The sequence below is a fragment of the Sceloporus occidentalis genome, unplaced genomic scaffold (genome assembly GCF_023333645.1).
Source record: "Sceloporus occidentalis isolate IW3139 unplaced genomic scaffold, rSceOcc1.0.p SCAF_2, whole genome shotgun sequence".
In the NCBI taxonomy this organism is placed as follows: domain Eukaryota; kingdom Metazoa; phylum Chordata; class Lepidosauria; order Squamata; family Phrynosomatidae; genus Sceloporus; species Sceloporus occidentalis.
Window position 1 is genome coordinate 214175949 of NW_028316982.1, and position 27931 is coordinate 214203879.

General features: G+C 41.1%; 1 protein-coding gene across 13 annotated transcripts in view; it reads left to right on the top strand.

Moving 5' to 3' along the window:
* The window catches only part of ROBO2 (roundabout guidance receptor 2), a 1130584-nt gene that overhangs the window by 513623 nt on the left and 589030 nt on the right, over positions 1-27931 (top strand). The window contains exon 1 of one of the 13 annotated variants that reach the window (XM_089512189.1): positions 26481-26898. The exons of the other annotated variants lie outside the window; for them this stretch is intronic. Coding sequence (XP_089368315.1) covers positions 26844-26898 — 55 coding nt within the window. The 5' untranslated portion in view covers positions 26481-26843. Of the gene's footprint in view, positions 1-26480; positions 26899-27931 lie in introns of those variants that run through there. 13 annotated transcript variants of the gene reach the window in all.

The window sequence follows — 27931 nt, forward strand, 5'->3', positions numbered from 1 at the left end:
TCAGGAAATCAGACATCATAGTAATATGACAAGATATCAGTCAGCTACCATGTATCTTCCACTCTTTCCAGGAAAGTTCGTTCTACATAAATATTTAGTATCTTCAGTATGTAGAGAACAGTTTTATTTTCATTATACCATTACATGAAAAAGGGAGATGTCTAGATGCTATTTAGAAAAATGCCAAGACTTTAATCTAGGTGTTTCATAATAAAATCAGCTGGACTTACTGCTTGCTATTTTGAAGGGAAAACTCCCCAATGGCACATTAGTACTGCTTACCAATTCTTTCACCTTTCTCAGAAACAGCTTATAAAGCAATGTAGGTCAGAGCTATACTTTTGAAAGAGAAAGTTTTAAAATGCTACTTGCATGCAAGGTAAGGTGAAAAGATATTTCCTATTCCACTCCTTTAATATCCCATGGGTACACTCTAGCCTGTATTCAGTTCCTCCTGCATTTCTGATTCAACTGGAGACATTTCTAAAATTAATCTTCAAATACTTGCTATGTAGTTTTCAGGAGCTTTCAGATCATTTGCATCCTTTGTCCCCTCTCCCTACAAAAGTTCACTTGCACATTTATGAAACGTTGTAAAGACTGATGTGATTATATATTATATGCTGGCAAGGAGGAGGAGGAGGAGGAGGAGAGTGCAACCTGAATATTAGCTAGCAGTACAAGCTTTGGCTCTTTCTGAGACTTTGCCTTCCTGACATTACCCTTACAGCTTCAGACAACTCTTTTGTATTACTTCTTGGGTATATGCCCTTCTGCTATCTATCATCCATTTTTAATGTCAAGTCATCAAAGAGGCCCCAGTTCAGTGATACCCTTTGTTTCTCCTTATGGGAATAGTTTATGGTAGCAGTTTTGCAGAAACTCCCATACTTCTTCAGTGATTTTTCTCCTGCAGGATTTCTAGCTATTGGACCTGACAAAATGTCTGTATTGAGTTTGTGAAATAGGCTTTTATTATAGTCTAAGGTATCTATAGGACCCATTGTCCCATGCATAACCTAAATATCCAAAAGGCAACACACCTCATATGATCTTGAAAGCTAAGCAGGGTCAGCTCTGGTTAGTATCACCAATGAATACCAGGTGCTGTAGGCTATATTTCACAGAAAGGACCTGGAAAAGCCATCTCTGAATATTTCTTATGAAAGAAGATCCTATTAAATCCATGGGTTCACCATAAGTCAGGTGACATGAAGGCGTGCACACACACAAAGCATGCATCCATCTAATCTTTCACATCTTTTTTATCATGAATTAAAAAATGAAATAACTTCTCCCTAACATTTCTTTCATTTTCCTTTCAGTCACACACACACACACACACACACTTGAGAATTAGGTTCAAGGTCCCTTCTTCTCCTGTTTGAGAGACTATGGCGCGTTACAGAGCGCCCAAAAAGGGTGCTATGCTGGTGCCGCTGGTTGCTGCGTCTGGGAACCGCAGCGGACAAACCACACGATTCCCGGACGCAGGAAAAAGAAGCCGCAAAAAGCAGCTTCTTTTTGCAATCCAGAAGTGGCGCCACAAGTTGCTAATTGCGCACTCGTGGCATCATTTCTGCCATGTGACGTGCGGACGCTAGGCGTCCATGATGTCAAGATGGCACTGCCCGTGTAGAACAGGGGCTGCCATTTTGTATGTGCCGAGCACATACTAGGGTTAGGGGTGTCCGGCAAGGACGCCCCTTTCTAACCCTAGTACGTGCTCGGCACGTACTTTTGGTGCGTCTGTAACACGCCTAAGCTGTCATTAAGACAAATCAAAACTTTATTCAATGTTCCATTCTTCCTAGATTAGACTTTCAGGATTCAGAGCATATGAAATCTCTCATGACTGATTTTTTTGCCATTTGTTCCAAGAGCTGTTCCATCCTTTTTTTCTGACTGGCTAGTACTTCTACACATCACTATCATCATATCACTCTTGGGGTCATGAAGACAGGGGAAAAGGAGCAGCCATAGGCTTCGTCCACCCCAATTTCACTGGGGCTGTGGAGACTACACAGGCATGGCTCCAATACGAACTGTCACCACAGTCCTCAACCTGGCCACTGGCAAGGAGCAGCTTTTCACTGCTCCTTTTTATGCTGCCAATTTCAGGTTGGGCTGGGCTTGGCGTGGCTTCTAGCTGCCTTTGGGGCATGTGTAGTGTAAACACCATGCCCCCAACATGGCCCAAAGCCAGCACTTTTGGCCCGTCTGCTTTGGGTTTTGCTTGGCCTTCCGAAGGTCTTTACTAAAATACTTTCGACAGGCTTCGATTCACAGAATTATAAATAATCCAGATAGGTACATTTTTAAAAACATACAAGTACATTCTGCCTCATTCTCTAGAGCCTATTTCTTTTGAAGAAACTATAACTTTAGATTACTACATTCAGATCACTAGTTTAGTTCCACCATGTCTCAATGATACTTATCAGATTGTACATGCAAATCTTTTAGGATTTCAAGTTTGTCCTGTTTGTTGGCCATGCTTCATGCATTTGTATAAAGACATTTCTTTACAGACATTTCTTTACATATGTCTATATATGAATGGCTGTTGAACCTTTCTTATTTCCTTGATTTATTTCCCTATGAATTACTGGGCTCCACCTCCATTGCTCAGCCTCCTTTCTTCTCCTGTTCTTATCTTTAACAGTCAGGTCATATTTAGCTTGTGCTAGTGCTCCTCCCCTCTAAGAGAAAAGAAGGAGTTAAAGTCCCCTTGATCATGTTTATGATCCACCTGCCAAAAACAATCTTCTCCATCACTGAGAAGCAGTTATTCATACTGATTTATAGGCCATGGTCCAAGAATATCCCCCAAACCTTCCTGAAATCACCATGTATATAATCAGGTGATCACTTCAGTATCTTTCTTTTCCTACCAGTGGGCTGACCTTCAGGAAGAAGGGCTGTACTGCAGTCTTGGTTTCTTCAGATTCCTACTTAGAGTCTCATACTCTTGGGATAGCTATTCACTTTCTTTGACTGTAACATTTGTTCCCTCAATGATCAGCAGAAGATAACAGTAATTTCGTTTTTGATGTGTGTGTGTGTGTGTGTGTGTCGCCTTTACTTAATGTCTAAACAACAAATCGATATTTGCTCCAGGAATGCTAGAAACGTGGCACACATACCTTCAGACTATTGTAAAAAAAAATTCTCAATGGATCTCAATTTTACTTTTTCATGGATTGTCCCTCAACTCCCCCCTCCCACTAAATTTCTACACAAAACTTCCCTGTTTCCTTGTTCACTCACCCCAACCACTTACTCTCAGAAAACAGACAGTTTTGATCCATCTAAGATCAACCATCGTTTGGTTAAAATGCTAGCTAAAATGCTAGAAAAGACCAGCTTTTATGAGACTTGTGCCAGGGGAAAGAAGGGGCAGGGGAACAACGGTAGAAAACTCAGCCGGACGTTATAATTGTGCAGTGTAAGGAGAGAAGAAAGGAAAGATGTAACATGGACCAGAGATATGCAAAGTTAGGTTAAATAAAGTATAAACAATGTAAACAATACCTCATCCAATTTGGTACACATAACGTTTCTGGCAACTGGGGCATTCAAGAAAAAAAGAAATAGGACTATTTTCCACAGAAAAGGTGTGAATGGACCAGCCCTCAAGTTTTGGCAGTTCTGTTGTATTCCTCAAAGATTCATTGTGAATTAGATTGTTATTCTCTTAGTGTGATGTGAAAGACATCTTAATAAAAACCAGTGGGATCCTAAAGTCTTGCAAGTTTGCCAATACAGAAGGAGGTAAAATGTGTAAATGGTGATGTATGGGTTTAATTTCTCCCATCACAAAGGTTGTATGCAACATGTACGGACTTCAAAAAGGCTGTGTGAATATTTTTCTGAATGTAGATCTTTGGTGGGTGATAATGAGCTGTAGAGGGTTTGCTTCATTGGTCCTATAAAGGCTACTTAGTATTCCTTGTGCAGTGTTCTATACCTCTGAAAACTCTCCTTTATCTCTGAAGGGTCTGCATGCCAATGCAGTGAGTTTTCTCTGAGACTTCACTAGTGTGGAACAAACTGGGCAGTTCTACACATTTCAGAGATTACATGTCTGCTTAATAGAGAGTGAGAGCCACTTCGTTTGTTCAAGAAAAGGAGTTGTATGCCAATGGAGTTCTATGCCAGTGGAAATTTTGCTAAGAAAATACTAGGAATATTCACAGAACTTGCTGTCTTACAGGGGAAAGAAGTCTCACTGAATAGATTTCAGTGCCACTGTTTCCCAATATATGCATATCAGTAAAGAAAAAAAATACAAATATTTAAACAAACTGCCAAACTCTGTGCTGCAAACTCCAAAAACTGATGTTGTGTGCAATGTAATCAGTTAGAAACATGTAGCAAGACATTTGGTATGTGTGTTGTATTTTAAATAGACAGGAGTTTGATTCTGGAAATTTGACTGAATGACAAATGACTCAATGGATTATCATCAAGTATCCTGACAAGGTTTCTTGCTTACAAGAGTATGTCATGCAAATCAGGTTATTAATAGCACACATTCCTTTCAGGCTAGGTACTGAGGGGTGGGGGGAAGTACTGAGAAGTACTGATTTAGCTTATACTATCCTTGTTGTTTCTTTAACTGGACCGCTCTATTCATCTGTTATGTTCAAAGTATTCCATAGTGCTTTACCTCAGCAGTTCTCACTTAATCAATGGCAGCTTGAGGTTAAGGCCCCTGCTTTGAAAATGTACTTTGTAGATTTCATTTTTGTGTTTGCCAACTTTTCCTCCCTCGATGCACATAGCATTTGCTATGTAAGATGCTAGTTTTCCTGTCATAGGAATTAGAGAACAATGAAAAAAATGCATGATTGCATAAAGGTTGTCCTTAAGGTATGTCCATCACAAATGTCCATATTGCAAGATGTTCTGAGTATTATACTCTCAAGCTATAAATGGCATTATATATAAAAACACATGAGTATGGAAATGTTTCAAACCACAGTGTACAGTTAATTTTAAACAAGGTATGGCAGATCTGATTTAAAGAAGTAGACATATTTAAATGGACCTGTGCTTGTGGAAAGCATTTCAGAACATATTGGTTTCTCAGCCTCCATTATGAAAGTTTTTAATGTAATTTCAGTGCCAAAATTACAGTTCATTTTCAAAATATAAATGTATACCTTTCAATGAATATTTATCACATATCACTTTTGTAATATTTATCACTGTTAACTACAGCATAACACTCTGGTTTTCAGCTAATAAGCTGCAATTAAATCCATAGTTTATAACTTATAATTAACACAACATTAATATATGTTGTAGCATTAAATGTTATTGACTTTCAGTATATCACTACAGAAGACCAGTATCAAAAAAGACTGTTAAATCATGAATCCTCCTATGTTCTCTCATTAAATAAGGATATACATATACGTGTGTGTGTGTGTGTGTGTGTGTGTGTGTGTATTCAATTGAGCTATATGTCAGATATTTACAATATCTCTCTTATGGTCCAATAGCCTATTTGGTTTCTAGTATGTGCCATGTACCTGTACAAGTTTTGTGGCTGTAAATTAATTCATGACAGTTCATATCCAGAAGGATTTCTAATAAATCTGATCAATTTCCTTCATAAGCTACAAGATGTAAATTGTGTTCGAATTGATACTCCAGATTCCTAAAATATTCAGATATCTACCAAGAATGGCTCAAATCTGTGTTATATAGGGGCTGAGAAGACAGACAGGTAAAACAGTCTGATTCCATTTTTTTCTGAAACTGGTTGGAAACCTTGTTATCTGCACGACCCACTCCAAAGGCGGGATGAACACCCACAAGCAGTCTGCACCAGGCAGTGTGAAGGCACATCTCTTGGTGTGTTTTCCTCCATTAACCAAACACACTACCCAAAACTGGAATTACCTCCTTCTTTCTACCCAGCTGCCATCTCACTGGACGTCCTGTGTGACTAGCCACACAGTTGCATGTGTACATCAGTGTGCCCAGTGACACATTGGCAAGTACAATCATGGAGGCCCCACCATACATGCTCCCTTCCCCCCCTTCACCCCATACACCCCTGTTGGACTTTCTGGTTTGTGTATGTTTTAATTACATCCCTCACATTATGTTTGCCATGTGTGTCAGAAGACCCTCCTTATATGCCTTGAGGTTTCCTATAGCTCTTCTTTACAGAAAGCACCTTGTTACTGACACTGCCCTGCTTTCACCCTTTACAAATTCTCTCTAAGTATACAAGGCTTAAGGCACCAAGTGTCTTCCTCTTATTAATTCCTTACTTTAGGTAGCATGTTTGGCTTTGTCTATAATGTCTAAAATTCACTCAGTCAGACTTTTGTTATAACAAATAAACAGTATGTCATAGTTAACGTTCACATCATGGGGTGTGTGACAGGTCATTGGCATGATGGGTTGATGGTGCAGCTGGTCACTTGTGAATCTGTATGCTCAAATGAGAAAAAGTATGGTGAGGAATGGTACAAGTGGCTGCATTTCATTATGAGTGTCCAAACTGCAATCCAAACCCCACTTATTTATCGCAAAGTGCTGCATCCCTCTGGATTTCTTGTAATGAACTCTGGCAAACTCTGTGCTGGAGCAACAGTGTGTGTGCCCACAGAGAGGGCTCTGAATGCCACCTCTGGCACGTGTGCCGTAGGTTCGCCACCACTGATCTAGACCATTTCTGTACCTATGTTTTCCCTTATTTCCGCACTCATGCTGTGCTGTTTATATGCATGTGCGATGATGCACATTTTCTTCTTTAATTTGGAATATGAGAGCTTGTTTTTGCTCTTTTTTGTCCCAGAGCACAATGTTGTGTCAATTTCCACCCAGTTTCAGGTTGTATATCATCTGGACAGGTAGCCTTCAAGTTGGTTCCCACAGGGGTCTGTCCTGGGCCCAGTGCTATTCAACATCTTTATTAATGACTTGGAGGACAAAATTGGGAGCATTCTTATCAAATTTGCAGATAACACCAAATTAGGAGAAGTAGCTAATACCCCAGAGGACAGGATCAAGATTCAAAATGACCTGAACAGACTAGAAAACTGGGCCAAGGCTAACAAAATGAAATTCAACACAGAGAAATGTAAGGTACTGCACTTAGGGCGAAAAAATGAAATGCACAGATACAGGATGGGGGACACCTGGCTTAAGGAGACTACATGTGAAAGGGATCTAGGAGTGCAAGTAGGCCGTAAGTTGAATATGAGTCAACAGTGCGATGCGGCAGCTAGCAAGGCCAATGCAATTTTAGGCTGCATCAATAGAAGTATAGTGTCTAGATCAAGGGAGGTAATAGTGCCACTATATTCTGCTTTGGTCAGGCCCCACCTGGAATACTGTGTCCTGTTCTGGGCACCACAATTAAAAAAAGGACATTGAGAAACTGGAGCGTGTCCAAAGGAGGGTGACTAAAATGGTGAAAGGTCTGGAAACCATGCCCTACGAGGAACAACGTAGGGAGCTGGGGATGTTTAGCCTGGAGAAGAGAAGGTTAAGAAGTGACATGATAGCCCTATTTAAATATTTGAAGGGATGTCATATTGAGGAGGGAGCAAGCTTGTTTTGTGCTGATCCAGAGACTAGAACAATGGATGCAAGCTCCAGAAAAAGAGATTCCACCTCAACATTAGGAGGAAGTTCCTGACAGTGAGGACTGTTCAACACTCCCTCGGAGTGTAGTGGAGTCTCCTTCCTTGGAGGTCTTCAAGCAGAGGCTGGATGGCCATCTGTCGGGGATGCTTTGATTGTGATTTCCTGCATGGCAGGGGGTTGGACTGGATGGCCCTTGTGGTCTCTTCCAACTCTACGATTCTATGATTCTATGGTTTAGAGCTGCTTTATTGCTAATGCAGACAAACCCATAGAATACATTTCCAGCAGTAAAGTATATAGCAATTCACAAATTCCATTTCACTTTTGAGGCTAAACATAATTTTTTGCTCCATTTTCTTTAAATTTGAGGATACTTTATATAAATTATGGAAGTAAAACTTACATTGTCGAGAGTGACTGTTCTATACTTACATTGATTAAAATGATCTTAGGGGCAGAATAGACAGCCCCTTTGTGGTTGCTTCCCTGTGGCTTGTGGGGGTGTTGTTTAGATGACACACACCCCACACTGGCAAGAAGCCACTGTGAAGCCAGCCGCCTGACCACATGGCAGGCAGTTTTGTGGCGCTCCAGCAGTGCAGCGTTCATACTTTTTGCTGGCCAAAAAAGGAGTGGATCTTTGCCACTCCTTTTTCAGCTTGCTTCAAAGTGGACTGGAGTATGGTCAAGCCTCACTGCTTCAAAGTGGACTGGAGCCCTGCTGTCCTGTCTGTTTTCCCCCAAAGGGGGAAAATGAAGTTTTACCTCAAAGGTAGTTTTACTTGTATCACTTTTTATTATGTAAGATACCTTGAGTTCAACTTTGGGGGAACAAGGAAGGTATAAATGAAGTGATTGACTGATTGATTGACTGACATGTTCTTTTGATGAATTAGAGATCAGACTATCGCCATATGAAGTTGCTAATATATCTGCATTGCACAATTACAATAAATCAGTTTCATACCACTATTGTCATCATGGCACTTCTCAGGAATTGTAATGAAATTCCAAGAACTAAATACAGCACTAGAGCTCTCTATAAGATAATTTTAAATATGTCAACTAACTAAAAATCTCATTATTCCACAACATGGGGTATGACAGTTAATACGGCATCGTTAACTGTGTTGTGCAGATATATAGATATTCACTGATGTCAAGTCAATGGTTTTATCCGGACATGGCAGAAATATATATATTTTTTTAAAAAACCAAAACAAAACTGAGAGCAAAGTTGAAGAGGAAAACATGGAAAATTCCACATACATATAATTAATCCTCCAAATCCACGAGTAATTTTAAGGATTTTTCATTAAGCCTGAACATACAATACAGTTCCTGTACTGAAAGAGTTTCTGTTTCTTCCTTTCCGAATTATTCATTTATCCCTTAATTGAATGTCATGGTCAAGCCTCACTGCCATAGGCTCATTGTTAGCAGCCAAAAACTTGGACCAGAAAAAGTACCTCCAAGCAAGTCATTCTTTCTTAGCTTAATTTTCTTCACATGACTGCTCTGATAACCAATTGACTCTCATTGCAAATGAGAAACAAATAATGACTAAGTAGTAGGCAAAGATTTAAGCACTACAATTTACACAGAGGAAAGCACGTTACTCTGTTGTAGCAAAATCAATGAATAGTCTTGCAACAACTGAAAATCTTAAAAAAGCTTTCACTGGTTTGAACATGAGGTGGCAATTGCCTTCCATATGGTGCTATATTGTAACTCCCAACATTCTTCACGATTGGCTATGTTGCAGAAGGCTTCTGGGATTTGTATTTCAATCAAATCTGGAGGGCTACATGATTCCCGGCCCAGGAATAGAATCCTATTTTCTCAGATACAAGAAAAAGTCCTTGGACTATAGACCATGAAGGCTTGTGGTCATGATAAATGTGTCAGTCTTCTGGTGACACAAGACTTGGTTTAGATAGAGCAATCTGCTAGCTGTTTAACAATCTTGTTCCTTCACCTCAGCTTTATTCTAGACGTATTATCCCTAGAGAAGAGAGAGAGTCATCAGGTATACCCATATGCTTCTGTCTGGCAGAACACATGGTGAGCATGTCCTTGGAGACCTGAATATAGCTATTAATTACATTCATTCTCCTCTTGTAAATTTCATCATCACTAACACAATTCAGCTAAAAAGGCTTTCATCAGTAAAACACTGACATACAAAATGGCTTTGAAGTTTTCATTCCACTGCATTGCAAGCAACAATTTTTTAATAAAAAAGCTAGGCAAAGGGTTAGGAAAAGTGTACCTTTGTGATGAAAGGAATAAAAACTGTGTTTTTAAAAATAAATTAAACTAGTTGAGGTAAAATCTATCCTAGTGGCAATATTAGGCTAGCGTCACATATCTACAGAAGTAACTGAATTGCTAGAGGTGGGACTTGGGAGACGGGAAGAGAAAAGGGGACAGACCTTAGCCCACCTCTTTCTTTCCATGTGAAGTACTTGTGTAACTGATTTTCAGGATCTTACAAACTTGTCAGGATACTCTGCTGTACATTTAACTGTTCTTCAGAAGCCTGCAAAGGATGTGACACTAATGGAGCAGTTATCTGAGGGAATCGCCTCAAAGCCTTTTGTATAAAGAACTGGCACAGGTGTAGCAGAGCATTGGCAACTGGACCTTCACATAAGCTGCCCAGTAACTAATTTGTATTCATGTCTCTTTTCTGTACTACACAGACTACACAATTTTAAATTACATTTTAGTTTTGAGCATTTTGTATTAGAAGGAACATGCAACTAGTAGAAGCAACAATACAAGTACTGTCAACATCAAATTTGATAAGTCAAGGAGAATACAACAGTTTTGTGAGCAATGTTGATTACCTCTGGTATTTTGATGACTTTATCAAACAGTATTAAGCAAAAGACATTAGCATTTACTTTGAATTTTGGAACACCTCTGAGATTGTCAAGGCTCATTTGACTTTTCTATCTAACTGCTTCTTACGAGTGTGGTTTTTTTTTAACCATTGTGGCTGTTTATTATAGGTAGACAACACAACATCTTGTTCTGTTTGTTTTCTACAGTGCATCAGTACAACTAAAATATGTATATCTTTTTGTAAAAAAAAATGTTATGATCCTTTATATCTTTTCTGAAAGGGAAGCGTAGAGGGACATTTTCTGAAATTCTGGAAAATAGATGGTTTTGTTGTAGTGAAAGTTAGGATTTTTTGCAAAGGAAGATGAAAATATGCAAAACGCATTGTTGTTCCTAACATTTTTAGGGACTTGATACAGGTCCAAAACACACTGCAGAAATAATCCAGTCTGAGACTGCTTTAACTCCCCTGGCTCAATGCTAGGGAATATTGTGAACTGTATTTCCATGAGAAATTTTGTCAGAGAACCCTGGTGCCACAATAAACTATAATTCCCATGATTCTCTAGCACTGAGCAGAGCAGTTAAAGCAGTCTGAAACTGGATTATTCCTGAAGTGTATTTTGAACCTTAAACCACTTAGAAATGGTAACTTATCTTTTAGAAGCCCATATCTTTGTCCATACTTGATGGTAATGGACTGGAATTTGTGACTAAATTCAATTCAGCTGTTTGTAGTTCTAGTCTTGCTTTGTAATTTTCCTGTTCAAGGCCTGTCATCTGTAAATCCCATACTGCATACCAAAGAAGATTGCAATGTTCTGCAACTGATTTGGTGTAATACCATTTCTAATGTCAGACTTGTGTCCATGTTTCTGACATACAGTATGGGATTTGCAGATTGCAGTCTTTGAACAAGGAAATGGTTACAAAATAGTTGTATAAAACTAAAGGGTGGGATACAAATCAAAAGATGGGTTTCATACAGAAATGAAAAAAAAAAATAGCAAAGCTTTGTGTTCTGAATAAGAAGGCACCAACTGAGATGTGAAATGCTGAACTGGTAATATGAGAGGAACAGTGCAGGCAAATGAAAAGTCCTGTAATATTGACTTGGCATCAAGTTCCAGACCTTGGTGAGATAAGAATAAGGATAAGAAAAAGGTCAGCATGATATATAGAAGTTACTATTCTGGGAGCAGCCTGGGGTATTCTGGCCAGGGTAGATCCAGCTTAAAGTAAAGCTTTTGTGGTTTAATGATTTCATCCAATTTGTACATATTAATGATTTTAAATGTTTTTAACTTGTTACAATGTGTTAGATTGATTCATAGATTTTAAACTATAAATTATTGCTCACTATTTTGCATATTAAATTACTTTAAAATGTTTAAATGGGTTTTATTGTACACTGCCTTTGAATATAGGGTAAGATATAAAGATTTTAATGAAAAATAAAATCAGATATATGCACCTTGACTTTCTTAGACAATAAGCAGGATATGAGTGCAGTTAATACATAAGCAGCAAGCCAATACTGTCTCATAATCCACAGAAAGAAAAATGGAGAGCTTGAAGAACTAAGTGTCTGAAGCCAAATGAACTCCTGTTTTCATTCACTAGCTTTTTCTGCTGGCATATGTCCAGGAACTGCTTGTAAAGGAGGTTTACAATGCGTTGGAGGATAAAGTGGTAAATTTTTGTTTCATTTCCATGTTTTCATGTGGGAAAATAAGTTCTTTATTGAAAAAACTTCCTTGTAATAGTCAACATGATGTCTGCACAGACATTGGTAGGAATGTTAGATCCGTTTTGCATTACACATGCTGGCTGAGAGAAACTGATTTACAAGTGGAAGACTTGGAGACTTCCCCTACAGCTGACCAGCAAAGAAAGCCTTGAATTAGGCATGAGCTGACCACTTCAACATAATGGCATCAAGAATGTACCAGGATGATGGGGAACTAGAAGGGAACTTGAATTCTCCAGAAAAAGAATTGGTAGTGCAAAGATTCTCTTAAGGACACCTTATAAGGAGAAAGAAATATTAATTTATTAAAAATGTTCTGGCTGCTTTGACCCTGGACTGATTTGACTACTTTGACTTCTGGTATCCTGACTTCGGCTTGGCTTTCGGATTGCTCTCTAACGCTGACTCCTTGCAAGGTCTGTGGACTGCTTCCACTTGCTGTGCTAAGCCATTCTTATTGGCATAGTGTGGGTGTGCTGGCTGCAGTCTAGGACACAGACTTTTCTGATGATGAGAGTGTGTGCCTTGACCAAGGTCACCTAATGGGTTTCCATGGTAGGCAATTGAACTCTGGTCTCCAAAGCTCTCTACTCCCAACAGACAACTTACTTCATTTCATGTAATACTAACAATACAACCATTAAAAATACATTTTTTTGGTCTAACTTAGGTCCAAAAATAGAAATATAGCAGAAATAATCCAATTTGAGACTCCTTTAACAGCCCTGGCTCAGATCTAGGGAATCCTGGGAATGTTTATTGTGGCATCAGAGCTCTCTGGCAGAGGCTAAATGTCTTACAAAACTACAGTTCCCAGAATTCCCGAGCATTGAGCCAGGGCAAGTAAAATGGTCTCAAACTGGATTCTATCTGCAGTGTGTTTTGGACCTTAGATAAAACATTTTGACAAAGAGTCAAACTATCATAGGAGCCGTTTTTTAAAAAAAATCACAAACACTTCCATTATTATTTATATCAGTTTAAGGAGAATATTGTTTGAGAATATTCTAGTAGTCATTTTGCTCCTACAAATTTAGAATCAGAAGAAACTTTAAGCTATTTTAATGTAACTGATGGAATAGTGAAAAAACATTCAATGTATCTATAGAAGTGCAATCGTACAGAGGTTCACTGAGTGTGACTTGGGAATGAAACAGATGGATGGAAGAGGCGGTTTGAAGGTTATTCTTTGCCCCTTTCAAAGATGGATTGGGGCCGCAGTGAACACACACTGCAGCCCCAATCCACGTTTTCCCTGACCAAAAAAGGAGCAGAAAAAAAATCCTCTTTTTTCTGCTGGGGAAAGGGTGGCTTTTCCTTCCCACCACAGCCCAAAGCTGGCTTCCAGCTGCTGTGGCATGTAAACATTGTGCTGCTGCAGCATCTTGAAGCCACCCACGTTTGGGCAGCTGTCTGACTTCCAGGCGGCTGCAGGGAGGCATGGGAACATGCAACGTATAAGCTCTTATAGAGCCAGTCTGTTCCAGCTCTTGCTCTCAAAATTTGTACAGGATTACAGTTTAAACCATATAAATTTACAAAGAAAGGAACCTTGGGATACAAGGAAAAATATGTCACATTTCAGGATTTTTAAAAAATTCTTTCAGCTATAAACCTTTTCAAATAATATGTAAGATTTCCAGCAAGTGGGAGAGGAGAAATCTCAGGATGTCAACCTACATTAATGCCATGAGATTTATTTTTATATGAGAGTAAGATAGTAATGGAAGGCAATGTCATCCTCTTTTTTTATTTATTTGTAAGGATGGATGTTTTTCTAGAATGACATGTAGCTACACTCAGAAATTTACTGCTGTATCTTTTAATTGCTTTTTATGCATATCTCTTACTTATATTTTGAAGAATAACAATAATATTGCCTATATCACTACAAACTGTTTGAGTTCTGTGAATAAGAACTACAACCTACCGGTGTACATTTTTCTATTGCAAGGGTGGTTTCTTTTTCTACATTAAATGATAAGCATCCTGATTATTTCTTGTTTGTTTCTTTAATGTTAACAGTAATTAACAGAGAGGTATTTTTTCCATTTGTGAAAATAAGCAGGGATAATTTATACATTTACTTTTAAATAGCTTAAAGTCACACACCTCTTCAGCAGTCAGTGTAGCTTTCTTGATTTATCTTAATGTTGATTTAATTTGCTGGATTGCTCCAGCTCCACCTGGTTGGTTGCAGTTCTCTTTCTCTTTCTTTTCCAAGTCAGGTGTCTGGATGCATGACATTATGGGCTTCCCCACAAGCTGTGTATCTCTGTGTTGGTCTGGAAGAACATCTCTGCATTGTTGTTACTATTCTTGACTTACTGATTATTCAGCAGAATACATTGACAAAACATTTTTTTTAATTGTATGAAAGTTCTGAACCTATACTAAATGATGCTCATTTCTCACTTGATATCCTGTAAATACATGTCTGACATCAAATGAATTGTGAGTCTTACAAGATAGTGCCTTGTCCCTCTTTTAGGGAGACTAACTTTTTTCCAGTCTATACTTCTGAATAATAGAAAGGATGTATGCACCTCTGATTACTCATATCCTTTGGACTTGATAAGAGGTATGTATATATTGTAACTCCATGAAATAAAAATATAAACTGAGAAACACTCCTGGGAGGTAGCAGAGTTTGGTGGAACTAAATGACAAGAGAGTCAGCTCCTTTATTTGCCATAAATTCAGAGGATAACCTTCAGAAGATCTCTTTTCTTTTCTTGCTTGTTTTATGGAGAGGAATGAGATATGCATAGCTTTTCATGCTTAAATTCCAATCCTAATACCCTCCCATGTTATAAATTTCATACACTACCATCTAGTGGTGACCTTTCCCGGGTACAAAAAAGAGCCGCTTTTTGCAGATCTTTTTTGTGCTGCAGAAAGCAAAGATTGGGGCCATGGCATGTAGTTGTCGCAGCCCAAATTCTCTTATGGGTGGCCTGTTGAGCCCCCCAGGTATTGGCACAGTTTGATGTAATTCTGTTGCTTTAATGAAATATAGGTGGGTTACAGACCACCATTTAGGACGCGCTCTGCGCGTCCTAGGGTTAGGAAGCGGCGTGCTAGGGTTAGGAAGGGTTGCCCTTTCCTAACTGGCCCCATTCCCAACGCGCGCAGAGCGCGTCCTAAATGGCAGTGCCCATCTACATGGGCGCTTCCATTTTTACTTCGTGGATGCTGTGCATCCAGACGTGGCGCGGCGGAAGTGACGCCGCGAGTGCGCACCTTGCGCCTTGCGGCGCCACTTCTCGGGGCCAAAAAGGAGAACCATTTCGGCACTCCTTTTTAGCTGCGGCCGGAAGCCTTGTGGTCTGGCCACTGGGGCTTCCCGCCGCAGCTAATGGCGGCGGCAGGAGAATGGCCGCTTGAGGGCGGTTTGTAATGCGCCACTGTTTATAAAATCATGTTAAGGGAGCCCTAGTGTAGCAGTTGTTAAATGAGAGTACTGCAGCCTTTCACAGTCACAAGGTTGTGAATTAGATCCCAGGCATGGCTCCAGGGTCCACTCAGCCTTGTATATATCCGTAAGTTGCTAAAATGAGTACCCAGCTTGTTGGGGGCAATTAACTTACACATTGTAAACTGCTATACTGATAAGCAGTATAGAAATGTACTTGCTATTGCTATGTGTGTATGTAGACCAAGATTACTGAGGAACGTATGATTTCATTCCATATCTTTGCTTCAAGACATTTTGTCTTGACTCATGTACAGGTTGTAACTAAAAAGGACATTCCAAATGTATATCAACATAGCAAGCTAATTTATCAGGTAATCTGCTCCTTCTCAAATGAAGAGAGAGAGAGAGAGAGAGAGAGAGAGAAGCTATTGCATAGGCCTTAGAATAAATATTTTGCTCAAATCATTGTATATTATTTTCCCTTCAACTCTTTTTAGTAGCAATACTTTTTTAAAAATAAATCATAATGCCACATAAAAAATTTAGACAGAAAACTGAATTAGATTGGCAGTGAAAAATTGGATGGCCAACATATCGATTCTAATTTGAAAGCATTTCTAGAGACAGTGGAAAATGTAATTCTACTGGTGAAGTGAGACAAGGCCATTCTCAGACAAAACTAATACAGAAATCCTACAAATAATATTGTTAATAACCCACTGATATGTATAACTGATGACAATAGTGTTGACAGCATCATATTGGAAAAAATGAACTATAGCATGATGGGAACATTACAATTCACTCATAGAGCCAGAAAAAGTGTTCTGATGTTACATTTGCAGCCACAGTGATAGAACAAATTCATATGAGCTGGCATCTTCATAAATCAGGAACTACATGGAACAGACAATACATTTTTATCACTCATGAACCTTAAACGGTTATAGGATTAAATATATATGGTTAGGAAAACAACAGTAACATAGAGAACTGACTGGTAATTTTTGCTGCATAAAAAGAAATTACATAATGGAAAACAACAATTCCACTATTTCTGTGTATATATAAGTAGATACTCATTCAGATGCCTCCCCTTCCTTACTAGGGCGGGATACAAACCGCCGCTTTGCGGCGCTTCCCCGCCGCCGCCGTTTGCTCCGTGCGGGAGCTGCAGCAGCCAAACCGCGCGGCTCCCGTGCAGAGCAAAAAAGAAGCTCCATTTCGGAGCTTCTTTTTGCGGCGCCTCTATGACGTCGTGAGGCGCCGCTGGCGCATTCGCGACGTCATAGGCGCCGCGACACGTCTGGACGCTATGCGTTCAGTACGTAAAGATGGCGGCGCCCATGTGGAAGGGGCGCCGCCATCTTGTATGTATAGGATACGTACTAGGGTTAGGGGGGTGCGGAAGCACCGCCCCTTCCTAACCCTAGTACGTATCCTATATGTACTATATGGCGGTTTGTATCCCGCCTAGGTTTAATTTGCACCAGATCTTGGCAGCTATGAAGCTTATTGAATGACCTTGGGCCAGACACTATCTCTCAGCCTAAATTGCTTCACAGATTATTGTGAGGGGAAGTGTGGTATGGAAACTATTTACGTTGCTTTGAGCTCTTTAGAATAAAGAGATAATATGGAAGAAGACTCGCAAAGGAATCTGTGTTCATGTCAGTGTTCATTCTTGGGACAAATTCCTTGGTGCAATCACACTTCACACATTTGTAGGGATTCTAACATTTGTGCCGTTGAACAGTATGCAGTGTTCACTGCGGTACAAAACAATGGATCACAATTTTGCAGTATACATTTCGGGCCTAATAATGGTTATTATCTAATCAGAAACTTAGCAGGGTGATGATACGTGGAAGCCAAATTTATTATGACTTTAATCTGAAGGCCCCAAAACCTACCTAATTCAGTTTACATTATCATTATTATTCTTAAAATGTAGCAAGTTACTCATTAAGTTAAATATTGAGTTGTTACCATCTATTAAAATAAATTGTAGAAAGTAGCTTATGGTATAATATTTGACACTGTTGTTTCCAACTGGCATATTATTTTTATTCATCCTTAAACTGTAGGTTGGGAAAGGTTACTTAAAGCACTAAAAGCTAATATATATTGCCTCCTGCACCTATGAAGTTTTGAGGTGCCTCGGACAACAAACCCTACAAATCAATTGCTGACTGGGGATGGTGGGATTTGTAGTCTGGTCCATATGGAAGCTACCATTTTGAGGAAGGCTGTCTTAAAGTATGGTTTTTAACAACTTGTTGATTATGGGTGAAACAGACAAGCCAAATGAAGTGGCTTCTGGCCATTTTGGAGGCATGCTGACTAAATGAGACATGCCTCCAAAGTTGCTGGAAGCCATGCTGAAGCTACTCTCCAGTCCTTAGGAGTGGAGCAAAAAGGAGCCATGATAATCCACCTCCTGGCTGCACCAGAAAGCTCCGTTGTCCATGGCCTGCCTCAGAAATGGGCCATGTGGACAGCGGGCTTCCAACCCACTTCCAATTTGAGCGGACGCTTTCATGCCTGTCTCTTCTGGGTCCTTGTTCTCTGATTGATTTGCATCTTTCTTCTTTCCATTTCTATCCAATACCACTTGGCAACATGAATACTGCTATTTCTATCATCTCACAAAATGGATTGTTGGGATCAGAATAAGGAATGAAGGGCTAAAATCCAATTCCTAGGCCCAGCTAGACTCAACTTGCTGAAATGATGGAGTTTCACTAGGCCAACATAAATGCTAACTCTCATTCAAGTAATGGGCCTATACTAGTTTTGAACAGAATTTTGATTCAGCCTGATGCTTTGATTCCTGTTAGAGGACACTGGATCAGTGTAGTAGTGAAACACTCCCTCCCCTGTTGCACTTTTACATACAGTGCAGTTTTGCTCTTTGGGGAAGCATTAAATTGTGCCAGTCTCCCCCAGCAATTTGAAGAGGCGGAAGCCTATGGAAAGCATTATCACTTGACTCTTTTGCATGAACGAACTTGAGATTGCTGAATACTATGCCATATGAGGTTCCCTTGGAATCTCATTCCCTTGGCGTTCATGTGTGGAAATTATAAAAGCATTTCTGTATCTTGGGTGAAGCAGGCTTTATTGGGAATGGGCCTGAATTGCCTTGTGTGGGCTTTGGATTTATGGGAAGCAGGTATCTGAAGCCAACAAAAAGAAAACCAGTCCTTTCTCAGCCTTTGGATTATTTCTTTTTAATACTTGGAAGTATTGCATTCTCAATAATTATAAAGTGCATACTTACTGAATTCTTTGAATAAATTCTCAAGAAAATACTTGGATTTGCAAAACTAGCTATTTTTACACAGGCACTGATATATTATTCATAAGGAAATATCAATCAAACTATTTATAATAACAATCTGTATATTTTAAATTAAGTTTCTGTCTCTTCATTTGTTACTGTAACATGCAGAAATTACTGTACAAAGGTACACTAAATTTGGCATATGGGATGGTCTGACATCAAAACCTAGGCTGTGTGGTGGATGCAAAATTTGCATTATCGTTTGGAGGATGATAGAGTCCCCTGATAATTAACTCATGAGAAGCTCAATAATTTTGAGATATATATATAAATCTCAGGCCCCTTCACCCCTGGATCAAAGATTCAGGAGAAGGCTTTGATATTGCTGTGGCTCAATTCTGTTGTTTCATACAGTAGCAGGATCATAGAGTAGGTTGCTATTTCCAACACAAACCCACACTCACGTGTGTGGGTGCAGATGTATATGCGTGTTGGAAATAGCAACTTATCCTGCTATGGTATGAAGCAACAGAATTGAGCCATAGCAATATCAAAACCTTCTCCTGAATGACATCTTTGATCCAAGGGATAAGATGCCTGGGATATTGGTCTTTTCTGTTGTCTGCCCCTAAAGTACCTTGTCGCGGCAAGGAGACGCAGAGACGAGAGTGGGGTTCACAAGCCTCCTCACCAGCTTCCCTTCTCTGGGTACCAGGGACACTAGCATGAAATCTCTGCTATCAGATTTTCTATGTCTCTTTGGGTGATTTGCCTATCCCCTGACAGCCGCTTAACTATTTCATATAGTTCCCTAGCGTGAGACCTTTGTTCGGTGGACAACGTTCCTACCATACTCACGGGATCCTGTAGAGGATGTGCGTGCAGACTTTTCCAGTCGAGTGAGCTGGGCCGTAGCTGCCTTCTCTGTATCACGTCGGGTCTTTTCTGTATCACGTCGGGGTCACCAGCTGTCGCGGCAAGGAGACGCAGAGACGAAATGGGGGTGCACAAGCTTCCTCACAAGCTTGCCTCCCAGCCAGGCTTCTGGCTGGACCTTTTATTGTCATCTTGCTTACTTCCGTCCATTGTCTTCCTTACAATCATTGATGATAGCCTTGCTCCTAGGTCACCGGACTGGCATGACAGGTGCGTGATCAGTGCATGCTTGGTGCGTGCTCTTGAGGCAAGGAAGCAGGATATGGAGACCAGCTAATCCAGCCGAATCAACATGGGCTTATCTATCTAGTTATGGATAAAGCATTGTCATCTTGAGAGAGGGTCGAAGTCCTATGAAAGGGGTTATTATAGTGGATTCAGGGGTATGGGGAACTGAAATGCTGTTCTATCTGTGTGGCCTTCCCATGTTGATCTTCTCTCTTATTCCCCCATCCCTCCCTTCCTTCAATCCCTGCACCCAGATCAGGACTTATGCATCACCTAGTCGACCTACAGTAAACCTCTCCTTTTCTCTACTCTTATTGTTTGCATCCCTCAGGGCAAATCTATCTCCTCACTTTTCCTCAGCCTTTGTGTCTTAGTCATACTCCATGCTTCAAATATTTATCACAAGACCCAACTCTGTGCTGAACCAGTGCACCCCAAACTATGTAATATGGGAAAGATAAATTCCCCCTACAAACAATGTACCAGGGACCAGCACCATATTTACGCCCATTATTTATAACTGGTTTTTTCCCTTTCCCTTCCTGGAAACATGCCAGTGACTGGCTACACTGCTATAAACCCCATAAGCAGAAAGGCTTATGTGATCAAGTGAGTCCTTCCTTTATTCTCCTCTCTTCCAGTAACTCAGAGCAAACTAGTTCAGAATAAATAGTAATTTAATCTTTTTCCAGCCATCTGTAAACTTTGTGAGTATACATGAAACACTTTGGGTTTCCATTAAGTTACATATTGATTGTATTGACATTTAGCTCTGATTGGTCTGAAGGTTAATTAATTATGAAAATAAATTAATAATTAATTCATTTTTGGATAAAGGCCACTCTAAGCATCAACCCATACAAGGTAGTGCTATGACCCCTGTACCTGATCTAGAGTCAAACAGCCAAAAAGACAGAGTTTCTTTCTAGATTTTTAAAGTGATATACAGTTTGATCCTGTTTGTCTGTGCAATATACATGGACATCCCATCTGCAGATCATATCCGTTTTGATCTTTGGAATAAAATGTACAGAATGCTGTGAACATATCTGAGTTCAAGTTAAATTTAATTAGATTAGCTGCTTCATTTTAATAAGGATTTTCACCTGTACTGAGTCCTTGAAATGTCCACAGTTTAAAAGGAATATCATTTCACATCTTGTTATGCATGTTGCTGTCAGATGGGTGATTTATGGTTTTCCAGTATTGCCAATTCAGGAGAACATGAACAAAGAAGGTTATTTTGATCACCCTCTCCTTATTATATTTAATTACAGTTTCCTATATGAAATAGTCTTTTAGATGTATTAGGAATATTTTTTTTTTGTCTGAGGGGCATATTGTGGATACAGAATAATATTGTTTCCTGATTTACATAAAAATTGCTCAGAGCTGTCACACAGTTATGCAAACAAGAACCAGCTTGTTTAGAGAAGGAAAACAAAGTCCTTTAAGAATTATATTGTAAACGGATCTACAATGCTACTCCCTGTGGTTGTTGTATACTTCTTAATGTAAACAGTTTTCCAGAACCTTTTAAATCAGCTTTTACTAGGCCTGAGATATAAGTTAACTCCAGGTGCATTGCATTTAAATGAATTCTCATAGAAGTTGTTTCTTTCAAAACCCATGTGATGATGATAAAATAGGAAATATAACTGACCTTAAAAGGGAAAAATGGATGACAGCATTTCTGATTGTGCCTATTTAAGTTTTTTGCTTATTTGTATTCAATGCAAAATATGGATGCTAATCATATTTCTTAATGTTCTAGATATTTCATCCATTTGTAAAAAAGGCAGTTTATTGCATATTGTTCAGAAGAGACTACACTGAAATATCATTTTAAAAAACTGGATTTGCAGCAAAACACAAAGGATATGGCTGATCAAAAACAAAGCAAAACAAAGCTTCAGACAAAATGTCAAACTTTTAATAGAATCTTACAGTTAGAAAAGACCTCAAAGGCCGTCAGATCCAATGCCCTGCCATGCAGGAATACACAATCAAAACAGCCCCGACAGATGGCCATCCAGGCGCTGCTTAAAAACCTTAGATTTATTAAGAATAAACTTGTGTGGAAGTATGTCTCATTTGAATTAGTTCTAAGAAAACGTATAATGGATGGGCTGAAAAATGTCTTTACTGTGTTCAGGAGAAGAGTAAAAAGGCCTGTTTCAACCTCAGGAAATAAGAATGTGTTTTAAAATAGGCTAGCAGTTTCTAATAAGGGCAAACTTTGCTTCTCTAGCTTTATTAGTACTGTATGAGGGGGTGAGGAAACAATGATGAGCTAATACTGTTTAGCCTTCAAACAAAAGGTCTTAGTAACAAAAGATCTTTCTCACACACATACATGAGAGAAAGTAAGAACCACTGTCCATTATATTCCAGTAGGGGGAACTAAAGATTCACCATCTAACACTGCTTTTGCAGCCAAGCTCTGTATGTATTCCTGTAACCCACGAATCATCAGCGTTAATATCAAATGCTGAATAGCATCTCTGTGATCATGCCTGACCTCTGCTACAGTTTATACACTAAAGCAACTAGCAGTATGCAAACATACATCTTTGATATGTCTGTGACTTTACCTGATCACCCTTGTCCCATTTGGAAGCAGATGTTTTTTACAGTTACAGTTCCATTTTTTGGATGTTCTTTTTCCTCTTAACTGAGCCTTTGCTCTCTGAACATCTCAACATTTAGAGTATTTTTCTTCTTCCAATATAACTTAAGTGGAAATATTATATCTCTATTCTCCCTGCAGCCCCGCACCCCCACCCCCCCATGTGTGCTTTGCTAAAAATATGAATTTACTCATTTGGAGCACTATGCAAAGCTGCCCAAGCTTTCCTCAGTCCCTGGATCACACATATGAACCCATTAGAAAGAATGTGATAATGGAAACCCCAGTTTACAGAAATAGGTTGATCTGAAACAAAGAAACAGGTTAGTGGTTTACAAAGAGCTGGTGTGGTACATTGTTTTGCAAAGACATCTGAAATGGGGCTGCAAGCCATGAAAATGTTTACCAAACAAAATGCTATAAGATTCGTAGTTGTTTGTATTTAAATACATTATCCAAATACTAAAAATAGAAAGTAAGGAAACATAGAAGCAGCAGAAAGAAAGGAAGAAAGAAAGAAATTATTTTTGATTTACAAAGGCACAGTGTAATTTTTATTCTGAAGAAAGTCCCATGTGGCCAATGCACATTATTTTCAAGTGGATGTGCATAGGATTGCAGCCACAATCACTGTGTACATGAGAGTTCCTAAAAAGCTTGGGAATGGCTTACTGGTCTAAGGTAGGCAATTTCATGCAATCACCGCTATCTACAGGGTTGAGATTTTTGGATGCTACTATAGCATACTGCAGGTGCCTACTTTTTGTATAGTGGCTATTATAATGTGCAGAGTTGATCACAATGTGCTCTTGCTCACACAGAAATCAGATGTCTAGTTTGAGTTTGTTAGAATACATATTTTTGTTCAGTTTTGTTCACACAAAAACTGCTTACATAAAATTAATGTGCAATGTGATGTAGTGGGATCATCCTAAATCACAGAGACTTTTTTTAAACTACCCACCCCTCTTTTAGTCTTGCTGTTCCCCATTTTGTCACACTGATACCTTACTGAATGCCAATATGGTCCAACCTAGGATAGGATGGGGCTCTTGACCCCCTACATGCTTGTGTTTGCCTGTACTGTAAATGAAAGGGGATACACCTTAGAATATTTTTACAACCCTAACATGTTAACACAATGTAATCATATTTCAAAACCCTGCTTACTTTAATAAGTTTACAGTGCACAGAAAAGGCCATGTAAAACTATCTGTATCCCACTGAGTCCTACAAGACCTGTGCTGTTGTATCTGTGGACAAAATTGTAGACTTAATCCTGGTGTGGCATCTACACATAAGATTTTCAGGCAGACATAATGTGGCATATCTCCACATTATGTTGTGTAAAATGGTTCTTTTTAGTACCATTGCCTTATAATCCACGATTCAGTTTTGAGCCTAACTGCTCTGGATTGATTTGTGATCTTCCTTGGTTATAAGTCTCAGTCTATTCCATGAAATGTATTTCTGAATAAATATACATCAGGTCAAATTTCCTGCCAAAACTGAATGGGATTTTGAACATGTGCAGAGTTTCGTTGCAGGTATGGCTAAGCCCTGTTGCCTGTTGTTATTGTCGTGTGCTTTCACATTGTTTCTGACTTCTGATGACCCTAAGGTCACAGAGTTTTCTTGGTAGAATTTGTTCAGAGGTTTGCCTTTGCCTTCCTTTGAGCTGAGAAAGTGTGACTTGTCCAAGGACTCATTGTGAATTTCCATGACTGAGGGGGGTTTGAACCCTGGTGTCCAGAACCTTAGGCCAATGCTCAAGCACTACACCGACTCTCCTGCTGCCTAACTTTTAAGATATTTATATCTTGATTTCATGAAAGAGAGGTGGTAACAGATCAGCACTATAGTCCTCTTCCAAAGAATGACCTATGACTGAGGGAGAGGAGTAGTAGTGATGAATTAAGCCTGAATAATTAGGGAAGAGGCTTCCATGAAATCGCTGAACGAGAAAATTACCTGTCCATTAAATGAGAAGCAGTGTGAAGCGATAATGTTAATAGAATTCAGACATAGCTGTGTTTGTCTGGAAAATCTTGTCACACCTTTGAGACTATGTGAAAGGAAGAGGCTGGTGACATGAACTTTGGTAGACTTGGGGCTACTTCCTTACATGCATGAGCTTGAGTGGAGAAGCTGGTTGCATGAGCTTTTCTAGACGTGAGACGACTATTTCAGTTTGCAGGAGGTGGATTGGGGAATGTGCTGGACTTGAGCCTACTTTCTCAGATGTATGAGGAGTGGAGCATGAGCTTTGTAGCCCTCAGCCTACTTCCTCAGATGCACAAAGCAGAGATGCTGATTGTATGAGGTTTCATTAACTTGAGCCTACTTCCTCAGATGCATGAGGAGGAGTGGAGAAGCTGGTAGCATGAGCTTTGGTAGACTTGTGCCTGCTTCCTCAGATGCATGAGGCAAAGTGGAAAAGCTGGTAGCATGAGCCTACTTTCTAAGATGCATGAGGTGGTTTATGCACTTTCCTAGACATGTGCCTCCTTCCTCAGATGCATGAGGCAGAGTGGAGAAGCTAGTTGCCTGTGCTTTCATAGACTTGACCTACTTCCTCAGATGCATGAGGTGGACCGGAGAAGCTGGTGGTATGAGCTGTGGTAGACTTGAGCCTACTTTCTCAGATGCATGAGGCCCAGGGGAGAGTCTGGAGACAGACCATAGCTCATCATGTCTTCTTTTGGGCCCCCATGCTACATCCCAACACTGACTCACTTGCCCACTCTCCTGGGCTGTTGGCCAAATGTTTCCTCCTGCCTTCTCCCCCAACCACCATCCTTAAAAACCTAACCTGTCACCTCATCTGCACAACCCCCAGGTTTTGCTTTCCTATAGACATTCCCACGCACAGACTGCTCTACAGGTCTGGTCCCTGGCCTTTCCCCTCCACCAAATGCATCTGAGGAAGAAGGCTCAGGTCTAGTCTCCTGGTGAGTAAGGCCATGCCACCCGCCAAAGCTCTTGCCACCAGCTTCCTTCAAAAAGACCTCCTCCTCGTGTGAATGTTACCTATCCCCATCCTATACAGCAGAGAAGTAAAGCAGGGCAAGGCTGAGGGGAAAGGCGGGGGGGACACTAGTGGCAACCCAGGCTCCCTTCCCCTGCCTGCCTGCCTGCCTGCCTCCCTCCCTCGGGGGTCCCCAGGTGTGGGGTTTGGACACTCGTCGTGGCAGGCACACCCTTCTTGGCTCGCCCTCCCTCCTTTCTCCCTGGAAGAGAGGCAGCTTTTCTCTCCCCTCCCCCCCCCCAAAGCATCTCCAGAGAAGGCGGGAGGGAGCCTGGGGGCCAAGGGCAGCCTCCCTCCCTGGCTGGGCTCCCTCGCCTTCCCCTTTCCCTGCTTCCACAACTGGAAGGCGGCAGAGAGAGGAGGCGCGGAAACAGCGGCGGCGGCAACAGCAGCAGCAGCGGCAGCGGCGGCGGCGGCTTCCCGGGGGGCTGCCTGCTTGCCCTCTTCCCCTCCATCCCCGGCGGCGGCGGCGGGGGCATTGGGGGAGTCCCCCTCCTCCTGGGCTGTCTGCGGGGGGGGCTCCTTGGGGGCCAGGGTTGGGGCGAAGGGGGGGCCGGGAGGGGCTGCCCAAAATGTCCCCTCAGGGAAGAAGGGCAGCTTGAAGTGATTTGGAAGAAGGAGGAGGAGGAGAAACAAGAGCAGCAGCCAAAGACCAGGAGGAGGAGGAGGAGGACTTCTTGAAGCCAAGCCTTGGCTTTCCCTCCCTCCTTCCCCCCTTCTTTCTTTCTTCTCCTTCTCCTTCTGGCCCCTTTCAACTTTGAGGCCGGAGGAGGGAAGGCTCTCCCTGGGATTGCGACGGAGGGAGACGGGGAGCCTGGCCTGGCCTCCGGGGCTGGAGTCTTGGGGTGTTTTCCTCTTGTTTTTCAGAAGGGGAGCCTCCCTCCTTTCCCTCCTTCCCTCTCCCTCGCCCTTCCCTCCTTTTTCACGTCGGAGCTGCAAGGGTCCCAGCCCGGCTCCTTCTGCTTCACAGCCTTCGCTCCTTGGAAAGGGAGAAGAAGAAGAATACAAGAGAAAGCCACCCTCAACTTTTGGACTTTGGGGACTTGCCCTCTTTCTTTGCTCCTTTCCCCCCAGCATTGGATTGCCCTGGACTAGGATGCTAAAATGGGGCTGCTGACGCCCCTCCTGCTCTTAGGCCTGGTGCATTGGCAGGTGGAGGGTAAGTTCTCTCTCTCTTTTATGGAGGGGGCGGATAAAAAAGTATGGGCTGGTTTTCTCTCTCTGTCTGCATCATTTCCTTTTGGAGGGTCGTGTTAGGCTTTCTGCCTGGGCTTGACAAACCATGCAAGGCTCGGAAGTGGGAGAGAGGCTGGGAGAAGAAGGCAAGGGATGGTTCTTGTTGGGAGGCATCTGGTTCTGATCAGTCCTCTTCTTTGCCAGAGAGAACGGAGGGGGCAAAAGGGGGGAAAGAAGTGGTTCATGAATGTAAGCTGCCAGGAGGGTCGAGGAAGGGGAGCAATGGACCAGGCTGCTCAGTCTCCACGGATTTCCATTCGGGGTGTACTTCTTCTGCTTGGCGCTGAACTTTTTTTAAGGTGGTAAATGGGGTCAATGGGGTGGCAAGGGCTCAGTTTTGTCACGCAGGGAAAGGCATTGATGTGTGTGAAAAGGTGTGGAAGAAAGATGCCTGGGAGATGAGGCGGTGTCAAGCTGAAAGTACACCAAGTGTAAGGAGTGTGAAAGTGGGCCCTGGTGCCTGGAAAGCTGCCAGGGCTGTGAGAGCTTCCAACATTGTGACAAGACAATGGGGATTGTGGACAGGGGCTGGAGGGGTCTCTCCCTTTCTGCAAAGGCAGCCTCCCTAACAGGGCCCCCCTCCCCTCCATTCTTCTTTTTCTTCTTCTTCTTTTGTTCACCTTGCTTAGCTTCCCCCCAAGTAAACCCTAGATCTTCTGCTCACTGAACCTAGGAGCATGTTGCAGCATGTTTCACGTGGGAATTGACAAAGCAAACACACGCAGTCGGTGACAGCGTTTCAAAATCTTCAGTGAAGTCCACTTGTTATGGTTAGCACTTTTAAAACCCAAATGAAAATATCCATGCATACTTTCATCCATGCATGCATGTCATGTCCAAACTATTTTACATATGCATACTATTTTAAAGTAGCGTTTTAAAACCCGATGAAAATATGCATATATCATAGTCCAGCATGTAACATTCAACTGCCTTTTCTGGGCAATATTGTGGAC